Source organism: Tupaia chinensis, unplaced genomic scaffold (genome assembly GCF_000334495.1).
Source record: "Tupaia chinensis unplaced genomic scaffold, TupChi_1.0 Scaffold000367_1, whole genome shotgun sequence".
NCBI lineage: Eukaryota > Metazoa > Chordata > Mammalia > Scandentia > Tupaiidae > Tupaia > Tupaia belangeri.
The window spans coordinates 419,761-435,374 of record NW_006159864.1 but is presented as its reverse complement, the minus strand read 5'-3'; the positions used below and the strand labels follow the sequence as shown (position 1 = coordinate 435,374).

General features: G+C 40.1%; 3 protein-coding genes across 4 annotated transcripts in view; 1 reads left to right on the top strand and 2 right to left on the bottom strand.

The window, feature by feature from the left end:
• The window catches only part of CRYM (crystallin mu), a 19,226-nt gene extending 18,979 nt beyond the window's left edge, over positions 1-247 (bottom strand). Inside the window, exon 1 of one of the 2 annotated variants that reach the window (XM_006153270.2) lies at positions 52-247. In XM_006153270.2, the coding sequence (XP_006153332.1) occupies positions 52-168 (117 nt within the window). In that variant the 5' untranslated portion in view covers positions 169-247. The remainder of the gene's footprint in view (positions 1-51) is intronic. The other variant, XM_006153269.3, reaches the window with a different exon arrangement.
• Positions 248-4,122: 3,875 nt separating this feature from the next.
• The window catches only part of LOC102468483 (ATP-binding cassette sub-family A member 3-like), a 130,737-nt gene continuing 119,245 nt past the window's right edge, over positions 4,123-15,614 (top strand). The window contains exons 1-4 of the mRNA XM_006153268.1: positions 4,123-4,181; positions 12,173-12,259; positions 12,608-12,860; positions 13,965-14,089. Coding sequence (XP_006153330.1) covers positions 12,200-12,259; positions 12,608-12,860; positions 13,965-14,089 — 438 coding nt within the window. The 5' untranslated portion in view covers positions 4,123-4,181; positions 12,173-12,199. The remainder of the gene's footprint in view (positions 4,182-12,172; positions 12,260-12,607; positions 12,861-13,964; positions 14,090-15,614) is intronic.
• LOC102482964 (developmental pluripotency-associated protein 4) lies at positions 9,652-10,704 on the bottom strand. Its single transcript, XM_006153298.1, has one exon. It carries the CDS (start codon positions 10,702-10,704, stop codon positions 9,652-9,654), a length of 1,053 nt encoding a protein of 350 aa, XP_006153360.1.

Here is a 15,614-nt window from a genome sequence, read left to right as displayed (position 1 = left end):
CCGGTGCTTGGCCCCCGGCCCCGCGGTGCGCACCGGCTGCATGCCCCCCCGGTCGGGGCCGCTGGAGAAGTTGGCCAGCGCCGCCTCCAGAGGCGGGATGAGGAGGCTGGAGCTGTGCAGGTGGTCCTGCACCTCGGCCGCGCTCAAGAACACCGGGGCCCGACTCATCTCGCCGCCTGCCTTCTAACCTCGGCCAAAGTACCGTAAGCCGCGTTCCCGCTGCGGCGCCCTATATGGGCGAGCCCGAGCGCGGCGGAGCCGCCCACTGGTCACCACCCAGCCTCCGGGGCGGAGCAACGCCACCCCGAGCCCAGCCTGTCTCCGCCCTCTCCGCACTCCGCAACCCGAAGGGTGGGCGAGGTCAGCGATCAAGCCTATCTGGGCTAGGAGTCCAGGCGGCAGGATGGGAGTTAGTATGTTTGGGTCTACTTTTTCAATCCTTGTAATCAGCTGTAGCCACGTTTTTTTGGCAAGACGTGTTAGTCGAGGGCTTTAACGCTCTTCGCCTCCACTCCCCACCAACTCCGGTATTTGCTGCTGTCTCTGTCGCTCTGCTTGGAAAACAGACCCCGGGAAGATGGACACACGATGACGGGGCTCTCTTATTCTTTTAATTATGGCCTATTGAAGAGATCTTAGAGGAAAGGAGCTAGGGAGTTACTAATTTGTTCTCTTTCATTTCTGTCCCCATCTGAAGTCTCTTACCCAACAGCCCCTAATCCGTGGTTCTTGGTTGCTGTAAATGTACAATGTTCTCTCAGGCTAACTAAACGAATTAACCATCACCTCTAAAAAGGGGGGCGTTCTCAGGCTAGGTGTAAATGGTTCCTGTCACAGGAAAAGTCAAAATGCAGGGTCTTTTCTTCAAGGAGTTTTTTCTGCAGATAGGGAGATAAGACAGAAGGTACACAGGAGGGTGACTCCGGAGGCAGTACACCCTAGTCGCCAAGTCAGTGACAGAGAAAAGTGCTTTGGGTAATTCAAAGAGAAGAGAGCTGTTTTTCACTTAGACAATGGTTTCACCAGGGGGTGGGGAGACATCAAAGTTTGAAATGTTGTAATAATAATGACACCAACAGGTTATGGATCCTTATTGATGTACCAAGTACTACACCATGCCCTTAATATGCATTGTCTCATGAATTAACCACCTCGGAGGTAGGGAGGTGTTATTTTCAGCCTTCATGTCCATTTGAGGCTCCTCTGAGAGGGGAAGAGATCTGTCTAAGGACACCTAGCTAGTCAGGGCTCTGCCCATGGAATCAGACTCCAGAACTAATGTCTTCACCAGTAAGAGGTTAGGGAGAGGGCATTTCAGGCCAAGTCAAACCTGAGTATGAAAGGAATTTGTCCAGTCCTTGGGAACAGTAAGCTGTCACATAAGTTAGCCTGCAACAGGGAACTGATGTCTGGGAACATCAGGTAATAAAGCTGGGAATGGGTTCTTGGAGTCAGGTGACTACCCAAGATGATGACTTGCAAAGAGGTCTAGATGAAACTAGATGAAACAATTAGAAATATAGGTCTTGTGCCAGTGAATAGGATGAAACAGACGGGCAAGAACGGAACCTGGAAGACAGGTCAGAAGATAGAATCGTATAAGTTGTTCTCCCCTGGTATTTTGGTTGGAAAGGACATGGAGCATTTATTAGGAAATGGTCACATCATAATGAAAGCTGGTAGACAACTAAGTGTCAAAAGAATGTATCAATGAAATAAGAAATTGCACATAATACCTTTAGCACGGTGCTTGCCACAGTGTGGTCACATAATAAATGAACCTCACATTTGCATTTATTTTTTTAAAAAGAAAGACGATGCCTGGGTTAGGTAAAGCTGATTTTTAATCATTTCCAGCTCACCGCTCCTGGAAATTCATGCTAGGGCTGTTGGGGTTATAGAAATGTTTATGAACCATGATTTGAATTAGATTATTATTAGATAACATTTATTGGGTTTAAAAAACACAGAGATACAAAGAAAATAAACAATTTGGTTCGCTGTTCTTGAGGAGAAAAAGGCAAAACCAAATACTCATCAACTAAAAGAGATACATAAAATAGGAAAGCGAGATATTCATTTGCTTCTGTGAACTAAGGAATTTACCCTTGGTTAAATACAAAACTTCAGTATTTTCTTCCAGTAAATCCTGAAGGAACAGCACAAGTCTATAAATCACTTCAAATCATATTCTTACAAAGATTTGGGTAACCATCCACAGCCTCAGTAAAGTAGCACAGAGAAAATTGGTTTTGGTTGAATTAGTTCTGTTGGGACTAGAGATACAGTGAACCAACAGCCCCAAGGCACTAGAACCTTTCAAAAGCCAAGTTATGCAGTTTGTCTGGGCTGGGTCAGCATTCCTACAACCTGGAAGAGAATTCTTAGTTTACCACATATACTAGGAGTTCAGCTGCTAGGTTCCATGGAGGCTCTAACACTTTGTGACATTTTATTACTGACTTAATACTTAATACTGTTGAAAATTATATTCCCTACTTTAGCTCCAGCTGAGCAACATAAGCATACTATTACTGAATAATTTCTAATAATTTCTAATTTGCAATAATTTCTAATTTGCACTGAAATAAATGAATACCTACTTTTAAAAAAATCTGTGTATATTACCTCGAATCATCTTGAATGGCTTTGGGTAGCACTATCGAGGTATTCAGCAAGTTTTAGCTGCCAAATTTGGAAATCTGGTATTAGTTCAAGTGCCTGTGACCACCTTGGAAATTAATTCCTTTTTAAAAATTTTTTTAGAGGTTTTTTGCCTTAAGGCACACGTGCTTGCTGCAGAGAGGTGTAGACAGTGTGACTTCCCATGGTCAAATGGCCACGCTATAATCCCTCTCCTCCATTCTCCTCCCTTCTCTCCTGGAATCTTGGACATGTACTCACAGAACGCCTAGAATGATTTTTCAAGCCACCAGGTCAGGGACTTGAACAACAGTAAGCCATGTGAGAGTCCAACGACCTAACTCTCCGCCATCTGCTGGTCTCTAGAAAAGAAATCCTAATAAAGAAGACAGTAAGTAGCCTTCTTCCTCCCAGCATTGCAGTGGTAGTAGCATTGGTTCCAGAGAACTAGGTCCGATTCCCGGTGGCCAGCCTCTAGGTTGAACAATGAATGATCTAGAATCTAGATCAGAAGCTGGTGTCGCAGTGTAAACTGAAAGGGGACTTGCGGTTTTACAGCAAACACCTCCCTGTCCCAAAGGCACCGGAGGGTAGAAGTTACTGAAGTTCTGCCAGCACACCACTTGACTCACTGCGGTTAGTAGTAGACTTTCAGTTGACATGTACTACAGGGTGAGTACCTGTTGTCTATGATTAAGTCACTATGCAGTGTTTTCTGTATGGGAAATCACATTTTGTATGCTGTGAACGATGTTCAGTGAATGAATGAAAAATAATTAAAAAAAAAATGCCTGTGACTGTAAGTGTTCTGGATTTCAGCTATTTTTCAGATTTTGGAATATATGCATATACATAATGAGATATTTCTCCTTATGCACTTTTTACACTATTTTATTTCAAAATTAAAAAATATTGCATTAAAGCATTTATTGTGACTATTTGGCTTTCCCTAAAATGTTGCAGCCGACTCCTAGTCTCTGTAGTTCTGGAGGTGGGGAACTGTGAGCTGGGCCAGAAAAGTCAAACGGTGAAATACCTGGTAAATCCGAGAAAGCTGGGCTGCGGGGCGCAAACCCACACCCACAAGGCAGAGCAAGCCCACCACCTCCTGCCGCCCTTGCCTTGCGCTCACCGCCGACTCCTTTCCCTGTACGCGCCGTCGACTCCGCCCACACGCCCCGGTTGGCTACTCCTTATCCACAGCGCTCCACTTTTTTTTAAGCCATAGGCAGGCTCCTTCCTATCAATTGACCCGTCTGCTCCGCCCAAGCACCGCCCACTAGTTCCTCTATTCGTTGGAGCCGCCAGCCCCACCCTCCGCGCGCCGCCGCCTGGCTCCTCCTTCCCCGCGCGCTCCCGTTGGCCCCTCCCCCGCGCGCCGCCGGCTCCCGTCCTGGGTTCGCGCCGCTGGTTGGCCCGCGCACGTTTGCCACGGGGCGGCCGTAAGGCGGGCGGTTGGGGAGGGCGTTGACGGCAGGCGTCGTGCCCGGTCGCCGGGCGCCCCTCAGCGGCCGAGACGGTTTTGCGAGGCCTGAGCGGTGAGTGTTGGGTGCTCCAGGCTCTCCTCCTGCCCAACTTCTGAAGAGCCAGAAAGTGCACCTCAAACCCCAGTAAAAACACATCTGCCCACTTTGCGACTTAGAGCAGAATTTTAACTATTATTTATTGATTTAATTTTGGTTGCAACTTAGTATTAGATAGAAGGGTTTGGGAGGTGTCGTCAGTCTTGGTTCTAATCTGAATCGAAACAAGTGACTTGGTCTCTCTGTGTTTTCTGTAATGTAGAAATAACAGTTTAGCAATCTTACAGGGTTTTTGGGTTTTCCCCTTTTTAAAAACTGAGGTAAGCTTAAAGTAACACAAATTGAACCACCTTTACCCCTTTGAAGTGTACAGTTTAGGGACCTTGATTATATTCTGTACTGTGCACTCAGCGGCTCATCTACATCATCTCCCCAATAAACCATATATTCACTCATCGGTCACTCTCCATTGCTCCCTCACTCCTAATCTGCTTTTTTTTTTTTTTTTTGTCTCTATGCAGTTGTAGATTCTGGACATTTCATATAAAAAGACTGATATGCTATGTAGCCTTTGTCTGGCTTTTTTTACACAGTAATTTTTACAAGTTTCCTACATAGTGTTTGTTGTGTATATCAATCAGTACTTCATTCCTTCATGAGCCCAAATATTCCATTGTATGGGTGTACTACATTTTGTTTTTCTGTTCATCAGTTGGTGGGTATTTGGGTTGTTTTCACTGTTTAGCTATCTATGATAGTGCTACTGTGAACATTTTGTGTACATGTTTTTGTATGGACATATGTTTTCTACTATCTTTGATGTATATTTAGGAGTGTAATTGGAAAGTCATATGGTAATCCTGTATTTAACTTTTTGAGGAACTGCCAAGCTGGTTTCCATATGGGCTGTACCATTTTACAGTCCCACCATCAGTGTGTGAGGGTTCCAGTTTATCATATGCTTTTTTTGTTTTATTGTAGCCATTCTAGTGGGATGTGCAGTGGTATCGTGTTTTTAATTTACATCTCTCTAATAGTTCATGATGTTGAGCATAAAAGGACATCTTTTATGTTCCATTTGTATTGGGTCATTGGAAAAATCAGGATAGAAAACCAGAAAAATGCATCATGACTTTTCCAACAACCCAGTATATTTTTTTTGGAGAAATATTGGGTTGTCAGAAAAGACATGATGTATTTTTACAGCAGATGGCGCTAGTTCATTTTGGAAATACTAGAAACATTTGCATCTATGTATTCACTTGACAGCTGACAGTTATAGCTTCATTCTGAAAAAAATTAAGCAATTTTGTTGAGTTTTGGAGATTTTACAGGTTGAAGGTGGAAGAACAAACTGCATTTCCACCATATTTTACAGTTTTACTTCTATAAAGGGGAGAACATGAGTCAAGCCTGTGAAAAGTTGAGTAAAGTTTATGGTGATGATGTTCTACAAGAATGTCAGTGCTGGGACCAGCAGTTAGCTGGTAATGGCTATGTCGCTGAATTCCCATGTAGCCATCCCTGGTTTGAATCCTGGACCCCGTGGCTTAAACTCACGCCAGGCGCATGTGCGTGTGTGCCCAAGATCCAGAGAGGAGAGTGGAGGAGAAGGGATTGCGGCGTGGCCATCCCCCCTGGGGGGTGATTTCTCACTTTCTATCTCTCTGTCTCTGTCTTTCTGGCAAGCTCACGTGCCCTATAGCAAAAATCTCTAAAAAAAAAAAAAAAAAAAAAAGAATGTCAGTGCCAACAATGGTTCATGAAATTCCTTGCTGGTGATTTTGGTCTTAACATGCTCTTTGGTCAGGAGGGAGGCCCATAGAGGTTGATGAGGACAAAATGAAGGCATTGGTTGAGTCAAACCTTCATTACACCATATGAGAAACTGCAGAATCATTGAATATCCATCATTCAAGCATTCACAACTACCTGAAGGAGCTAGAATACAAAGACAAGCTCTATATTTGGGTTCTTCATAAACTCAAGGAGGTCCATTTGATGGCTTGAATAAACGTTTGTAATATGCTCATTAAAGTGAGGAAAATGAAGCGGCTGATAATTGGTGATGAGAAGTGGATTGTTTACAGCAATATGGTGTATAAATTATCTTCATCTCAACATGATGATTTGCCTCAAATGACATTGAACGAAGACATTCATCAGAGGAAGGTTGTGCTCTCAATGTGGTAGGATTTTAAAGGAGTCGTGTTTTTCAAGTTCCTACTAAGGAGCCAAACAATCAGTTCAAACGTGTATAGTTGGCAGTTGGGCAGTTTGAACGAATCCATCATTCAGAACCGTCTAGAACTTGTTGATTGTAAAGGAGTTGTGTTCCATCACTACAACACAAGACCACACACAAGTTTGATCATCTGTCAAAAATCACTGGATCTTGGATGAGATATGTTGCCACGCTCACCATACTTACCTAACCTTGTGCTGTCAGATGTCCACTTGTTCCGCTGTCTTCAAAACTCCTTGTGTTGTATAAAATTCAATTCATATGAGGCTATAAATCAGGAACCTGGTTCAGTTTTTCTCTAATAAAGACAGGTCCTTCTGTGAGTAAGCTATCATGAAGCTCACTGGAAGATGGCAAAAGGTTATTGAACAAAATGGGCACTACATCATTGATTCATCTTTATTCTTTATATGTATAAATGATCTTTGAAAAACAAAAAAAAAGTTAGGACTTTTCTGACAACCCAATGTCTATATATTTCCCTTTGCACATTTATTAGTTGGTTGTCTTTTTGTTGTTTAGCTGTAAGAGTGCTTTATAGATTTTAGGATCTGAAACCTTTATCAGATACATGATTTGCCAATACTTTATTTCACTTAATATATGGGCTATCTTTTCATTTTTATGATACTATTTTGATGCTCAATAGTAGTTTTATTTTAACAAAGCCCATTTTATCTATATTTTCTTTTTGTGTTGTAGTTAAAACAATATATATCATAAAATTTTACTCATGTTTTTTTAAGAGTGTATTGTTTTAGCTCTTGCATTTGAGTCATTGAACCATTTTGAGTTAATTTTTATATATGATAGGAGGCAAGAGTCCAACTTAATTCTTTCAAATATAACTAGTTCAAACATCATTGTTCAAAAGACTACTTTTTCCTCATTGAATGAGTGAAGCACTGTTGTCAAAAGACAATTGTTCATGGATGTATGGATTTATTTCTGGACTCTCAATTGTATTACATTGCTAATTTGTTTGTACTTACATTAGTACCACTGTTCTGATTATTATCACTTTATAGAAAGTGCTGAAATTGGAAATTTTAGACCTCCAACTTTGTTTTTCTTTTTCATGATTGTTTGGCTATTCAGTATTTCTTGTAATTTCATATGAATTTTAGGATGAGATTGTCCATTTCTGCAAAAAAGGCAGTTAGGGATTGTTTGACAGGGTAGGTCAATTTGGGAAGTATTGCTATCTTAATAACATTAGGTCTTGCAGTCTGTGAACGCAGAATGACTTTCTATTTGTTTCAGTCTTTTTAACTTTCTTTTACACAATGTTTTATAGTGTTCAACGTACAAATCTTGTACCCCCTTGGTTATGTTTATTCCCAAGCATTTTACTTTTTCCTGATGCTATTTTAAATGGAATTGATTTCTTAATTTGCTTTAATATTATTTATTAACAGTGTACATAAATATGAGGACCTTCAAAAAGCTCATGGAAAATGCATATTATGAAAAAAAACTGTGGATATATTTTCAAAATTCTACCAGAAAATTATATTTTAAATCCTTTTTTCCATGAACATTTTGAAGTTCCCTCATAAAACTAATTTTTATATGGTTATCTGGCTTCTTTTTTTTTTCTTTTTTTGGAGAGGTTTTCGCTATAGGGTGCGTGCACTCGCCAGAAAGACAGAGAGACAGAGAGACAGAAAGCGAGAAATCACCTCCTGGCGGGGATAACTGCCGGAGGCCTATTCTAGCCGGGATGGGTTGAAGCTCATCCACAGGAAGATGACACGGATGAGCAGAAATTTAGGCAGAGACCTTGATGCCCTTCAGCATGTTCTCAGCCGACTACAGTCAGATGACCACACTGCAATCCCTTCTCCATTCTCCTCTTGGGATCTTAGGCACACAGGCAAATGCACCCGGCATGAGTTTAAGCCACTGGGTCCAAGACTCGAACCACGGTCGACTACATGGGAGTCCAGCGACATAACTATTATGCTAATTGCTGCTCCCTGGTTATCTGGCTTCTTGCAACTCAGTTGAATTTATGTAAGGTTATATAATTCGTGAATGTAGTTTTGCTTCTTTCTTTACAATTTGGATGACTGTTTTAAAAAATTTACTTATTTATTTATTTATTCATTTGTTTTAATTTGACCAGAGAGAGACAGAGAGAGAGAAAGAAAGTGAGAAGGCAAGCCACCAGGTCTGGGACTTGAACCATGGTTGGCCATGTGGAAGTGTCCAGCACCTTAACCACTATACCACCTGCTGGACCCGATATTTTCTTTTCTTTTTCCCTGCCTAATTGCTCCGACAATAACTTTCAATACAATACTGAATAGAAATGGTGAGACTAGGGGGCTGTCAGGTGGCATAGTGATTAAGGGCACTAGACTCCCATATGGCCTCATAAAATGAGTTAGAAAGTGTTCCCTCTTTTATTTTCTGGTAGTGTTTAGGAAGTTATAATAAAAATGACCTACATATTAGGTTATCAGGAAAGTCATGATGTCTTTTTCCATGCAAAAATGTGTCATGACTTTCCTGATGACCCAATATGTTTGTCTTTGTCCCTCGTTTCTGGAACAAAGCTCCCCAAACTCTGGAATTTTTTGAGTGGTAGAAATGTCTTTTGTTTTTCATAACTAGTCCCTTTTGATCATACTCAACTTCATGTTAATAAGGCAAGTCTTAGGAGATCCTTAAATAATTTCAGAATTGGGTTCTGCTTCCAGTTTATGGCCTCTATCATCTGCATTCTGATATTGAGTCAACCCAATGAGTGTTTTTTTTAAATTATTTTTTATTTTAACATTTCCATTTGATTTTTTGTTTGTTTGTTTTCAAGTATTTACATTTATTAAATTTACAATGAGAATGGAACGTCTCCTAAGCCATCAGTATCCTGAGGAGGAAAACTCCAACACAAAGCAAATGAGTTTCCTGTCCCCTCTCCTCCACAGTGCACCATTGAGGAAGTTGCCACTTCACAGAGCTGCTGAAGTCCTTTCTAGTTCAGAAGGGTAGACATTTGGTAGTAGGAATGTGTTCATCTTAATAATGGAGTGGATGGCCCTTTGTTAAAGTCTTTTCCATTTTTCAAGTCTCCGTACAACCTGGGAGGCAACAGGCACTGTCGGAGGTCCAAGGGTACCATCTTATCCCACCAGTCTGCATGACCAGAGTTCAGCCATCTGGGTCACAGAGGAGTGGACTGTTCAACTTTTCCAACAGGAATTACAACCACAGATGGGCCCTTTTCTTGGTATTCTAATCCCACTGGAGACTTTTCATTAAGACCTTGTTCCTTTGCACACATTTCGGGCACAACATATTGTCCTCCAGGTGTGGGGGTGGGAAACTGCAGGCTGGAAGAAGGAAGAGGGCACACACTCTCCCTTTTTGCTTCTCAGGAACCCAGGCTTGTCCAGCATGAAGCTGCAGGTGAACCCAACCACCTTTGTTTGCAGGGAGACTTCTCCCATGCACCACACACCACCTGACACCATAGGCCTCTTGTGGGGATTCCACGGCCGCTGTTTCTGCTGACTCCATCTTCCCAGCCACAGATGCAATTCTGGCCCAGGAGGCCAGCACAGCCTCTGGGGCAGAGGTTGTCACCTCAATTGTATTAACTCCCTCGAGGAGAGCTGCAGACTCTTCGGGGTTAGAAAAAGCCTCTGCAGGTGGAGGAGCCACTTCCGGAGGATTAGTCCTTTCAGAACACGTCTCTTCCTGAGGACTTTCTGCAGATGCTTTCCCTCTGCCCATCTTTAATTTTCTTCGTAATGATGACTCAATCCTGGCCTCCTTTGCTGTGGTAGGAATATTCTTCTGATTTGGATAAGCAGAGGCACACAGTCTCCGATATGCATCTAATTTCTGGCCTTTGAAGCTGATCTTTAATTGCTGGCACCAAGCCCGCAAGATGTCTTGGTGAAGCCGGTTGACTGGTGGCAGTTTAGAGGGCAATGGGGGGATGGGTTTCTGAGGCTGTAGGCTGTCATTGCTTTGTGCCTTCTCCTTTGGACAGGAAGCTTGGTCATCCTTCGCAGACCTTTTTCGTTTTTTCCCCTTTGCTGAGGTTGCCAATAGACCTGTAGATGTGCTTGGTTGACTGGAAGCCCACTGCTGCTCTTCAGTTTCAGACCCTTGTTCACACTTAGAATTTCCATACTCTTGCCTTGACTTCTCTATGGATTTCCACTTCTTGCCTCTTGCATGCTCCATACTCTCAAAGTAGATCGGGCTGATAAAGGAAAGATTCTTCTCACTTCCCAACCGGCCCGTGGCCCTCGACGGCTTTGGGAAGTCTCCCTCCATTTGATTTTTATTTATATTTTCTATTTATTTGCCAGTGGGTTCTTCTCTAAAAAATTAATGATTGATAGCATATGTGTGTATGTGCATATGTGTGTGTTGAGATAAAAAGACAAGAGACAATCATCCTTGACAAGGTCTCATCATGCTGTGATCCTTCTTTCCTAGCCCTCTAGCTTGTCAGGGTCTTGGGGATACTTCCTTCCCCCACCTTTTGATGTATCTGGAAGTCCAGTTCTGATTTTGACAGCCCTATGAGGCTGTTAAAAGTGATACATACGAAGGGAATTCTGACACAAGTATACCATGGGTCAATCTTGAAGACATTTTATACTAAGTTAAATAAGTCAGTCATAAAAGGCCAAATGGTATAATTTCACTGATGTGAGGTACCTAGAGTAGCCACATTCAGAAACAGAAAATAGAATAGTGGCTCTAGGAGCTAGTGGGAAAGGAGAAATAGCAGTACTTCTTTAATAGGAACAGGGTTTTAGTTTGGGAAACTGAAAAAAGTTATGTATGGTGGTAGTGGTTTCACAACAATGTGAATATGAATCATGCCACTGAACTATACACGTTTTTTCCTTTATTGCCAGAGTGTGCATGCACTCGTCAGAGAGAGAGAGAGAGAGAGAGAGAAAGCACCCTCCAGTGGCATTGGTTCCAGGATTTGGGGCACCTACTCATGTTTCTCAAGCTGTTGAGGCTGGGACTCAAGCCATGGTCAGGCATGTGGGATCTGGCGTCTCCAACCACAAGACTATGGTGCCAGCTCTGAACTGTGCACTTGAGGTTAACATGGCAAATTTTGTATGTATATTTTATCACAATCGAAAAAGAAAAAAAGGATGCATAGCCTTTCAGATAAGTGCTCCTCTAAAATAGCTCATGATCTCATAGGAAAAACCCTATTTGGTTAGCATTGTAAGTTACTGATTTTACAGATGATAGGTTAATTATTTTGCTTAAAATTATACAGTTTGTTAAGGAGTTAGGATTTGAACTTAGGCATCTGAAGTTCAGATCCTGGGTTCTTAATTACTATGCTACACTATTCACAATTCTGAAGAATGAATCATGGATGTTTTGAATAGAACTACTGTGTAGCGCTGAGCACAGTACAGAGTACACAAAATAAATAGTGGGTATTCACAGTAATTTGTGAAGATTTCCCTCAAAATCTATTAAAAATAATAGTCTACATTTATATCTTGTGAAAATGGAGCCACAACTTATTGTTCGTTGTATCTATTATATGATGATTTTATACATGTTAGACCAGTGGATGTGAATTTAATGAATTAATAGAATATAATAGGTAAGAGCAGACAAATACTTAATTTCAAGGTCTTCAATGGTATCTTTCAATATTGATGAAAAGAGTAGAACAATGAGTTAATATTTTTACTTGACTAGATTCAATATTTTACAAATAACCTAAATTATTTTAAATCTTTACTTTCTTTTTAAGAATTGAACTTCTGTTCCTTGTGGTAAAATGGATTTATTGTGGTTCAGGCAACTGAAGATTCTCCTCTGGAAAAATTACCTGATAAAGGTAAGTGGAGGTTTTTGTGGGAAATTGTTGTAAAGACTAATAAATCCAAAGGGAAATTTTTAAATAGCTCCTCACTTTCTTTTTAGTTTATGATATTTTTTCCCTCTTGTTCCAAGGCTCGAGGTAGCACTTCTACATCTGAAGGATACCCATAGGGTGAATCAATAGAATGAATATTGAAATGTAACAAAGAGTGAGAAAGACAATCCAGGGAAACATTCTTATTGTAGAATTAATTGGCATAATATGTCTGAATCATGAGTGTGTTTGTACACAGGAGTACAAATACATACCACACATGCATATACTCTTAGGTTAATTAATAAAGTCCTTTTGTTTCTCTTGCAGACGCGGCAGATAGTTGGCTTTATTACAGAAATTATCCTGACAGCTCTGATACTTTCATTTATTCTGAATATACGCAAAAGTATACAAAAGAATTTTCATAATGCTACCATTTTTGGTCCACTTCCCTTGACACTACCTGCTTTGCTTATTAATACTACACATGTATATGAATTGGTCTATGTGCCTTCTGGAAGTAATGCAGTAAGAACTGTTATTGAGATGGTGAAAAAGGATTTAAAATTCAATTTTAAAGGTTAGAAATTATAATGTCTGAACAGCTTTCTTTTCAATGTATTATTAACTTGTTTTAGAAGAGTTATGCTTCAATGACATTTGTAATTTATGCATTAATCTTAAATACAGTATTATGGATTTTGTCAAATAGCATATATAGTCTTGGCATAATTATTATAATACATTTATAATACAATTTTGGGGGACCAGCAGTTGGCATAATGATTATGTCACTGGACTCCCACACAGTGAACTGCAGTCGAATCTTGGACCCAGTGTGTGTGTCCAAGATCCTGAGAGGAGAATGGAAGAGAGGGGATTGTGGTGTGACCATCCACACAATCTCTCATCGATTTTGCTACAGGGCATGTGTGCTAACCAGAGAGTCAGAGAGACAGAAAGCAAGAAATTACCCCCTAGGGGCGATGGCCACGCTAGAGTCCCCTCTCCTTCATCCTTTTCTTGGGATCTTGGGCACGCATGCACACATGCCCAGCATGAGTTTAAGCCACCAGGTCCTGTGGTTGACTACATGGGAGTCCAGCGACATAGCCATTATACCAACTGCTGGTCCCTTGATAATTATTTATATACAGAGGCTGTCAAGACCTTAATATTCTCTTTATACTGGAAGCATTTTAGTTCTTCAGAGAAAACTTTAGTCATTTATTTTTATATGTTAGATGATCATGTGTTTATAGTTTTCTATGTATTTTCAAGTTTCATTCAATTTGTGAATGAGGAAAGTAATTATAAATATATGATAATTTTATTCTATAGCTTTAGGTTACTTTACAAACTCATATTTCCATAGAAATCCATTTACCCCTTCTCATCTCTCTTCAGATATTTTTTTCAAAACATCACTAGATTTCAAAATACAGGTGAAGGTCCCCTGTTCCACTTACTTCGGTGTACAATTATTGTAATAATTAGATATTATTCATAGTATGATGCAACTTCTATAAACACAAGAAACTTTACATACCTCAATATCCATTAGGTGGTTCATGATTTCAATATTTAAGTATTACTACAGCAATATTGTATTCATAGTGCAAATAGAAATGACTTATTTATTTGAATTTATATGGATAATTTACTTAGATTTTTCTCTCTATAGTTCAAGGTTTTTCTTCGGAAAAAGATTTTGAGACATACATTAAGCATGGAAATCCTGTTCCTGTGTTTGCTGCTATCATATTTGATCATAACTTCAAAACCAGCACTGACAGTTTGCCACTTCAGGTGAGAAAGCTTTATCTAAAGACCTGATAATTATATTTTTAAACATCAGGGATTTAATGAGATGCAGGTAACATCTCCATTTTATAAAGGAAAAATCATAGCCTACTTGACATCATAACTGCTAATGTTTATTTGTCAGCTAAGAATTGACTTTATTTCAGTGATATTTCCTATATTGTCAGGTTATTGAGCAAAAGTAAAATTTACTCTATTTACTCCTTCCTCTCTGACATGTAGAATACTCAGCATATTGAAAAGAATTGAGGAAACATTGCTGAAGGAAAACTGAAAGACTCGGTAGGTTGAGTACACAGTGTGTTTCGAACTCGTTCGTTGAACTTCAGATGCCATCACCAAACTGTAAAATAAAATCTTACTACATTGTGGCAAGTGTGACAGAAAAAAATATGGACATAGTCACATTTAATAGGACTAATTAATATCTATCTTAATGTCTTCATTTTAAAAAGTAAACAGTGAGATTAATAGTTTTTTAAGTGAAGTTTTTGCCTTAGGGTACCTATGCTGGTCAGGGAGAGAGACAGACACAATGAGAAAGTGAGAAATCACCCTTCCCCCCACCTCCCAGGGTGGCCATGCTGCAATCCCTTCTCCATTATTCTCTTGAGATTTTGGGCATGCACACACATGCACCCAGCATTTAAAAAAATAATCATTTATTTTAATTAATTAATTATTTTTTTATTTGACCAGAGTGAGACAGAGAGAAACAGAGAAAGCAAGTCACCAGATCCGGGACTTGAACTGCAGTCAGCCATGTGGGAATCCAGAGTTTTTAGCTACCATACAACATGCATGATTTTCAACAGATAAATTTATATTCTTGTGTCTGTTAAGTGTCTCTACTCTAAGCCCCTCCCCTCACATATTGCTAGTTTTTTTTTTTTAACAGAGCATAGATTTTATTCTAGCTCGAACTTATTTAATACCTGTGCTTTTAACCATTACATTGTAATGATGTAAACTACTGCTACTCCAAGGTCTTACTGTGATGATGAATGGAATGATAGGAACTTTAGTAAGAATACTAACTTTGCCAAGTTTCCAGGCCAGGCAGATAATTCTGCCCTGCAAATGCTGGTTAACAAGATAAAAACATACCACCACCCCCCAAAAAAAAAAAAAAAAGATTTGGAGTTTAAAACAGATGATATATACTAGAGATTCCAACATGAAAAACTTCTTTTATTTTGAGTGAATTACTTGATTTCTCTTGTAAGTGTCAAGTAAAAACTCTGCCAGATTGTATCAGAATTGAGACATCTACACACATTGGGGAAGACTGATACCCTTCAGGGAGGATGGAAAAGGACGGTACTTTGGACTTGGTTACTTGTGTTTCTTTACTATATCTTAATAGATGAGCTTCCTAGTGTTGAGGGAAATGGTAAAACAGTATTATCTATGCATAGAATCACATATTGTGTTTAGGATATGAGTGTTTGCCAGTGGAAGGAAAGAGAAAAGAAAAAGACTGGCAGCACAGTAGGGATTCTTCATTTGT

Excerpts from the sequence above, each read along its gene's own strand:
- LOC102482964 (XM_006153298.1), bottom strand. The coding sequence starts at position 10,704 with ATGGAGGGAGACTTCCCAAAGCCGTCGAGGGCCACGGGCCGGTTGGGA.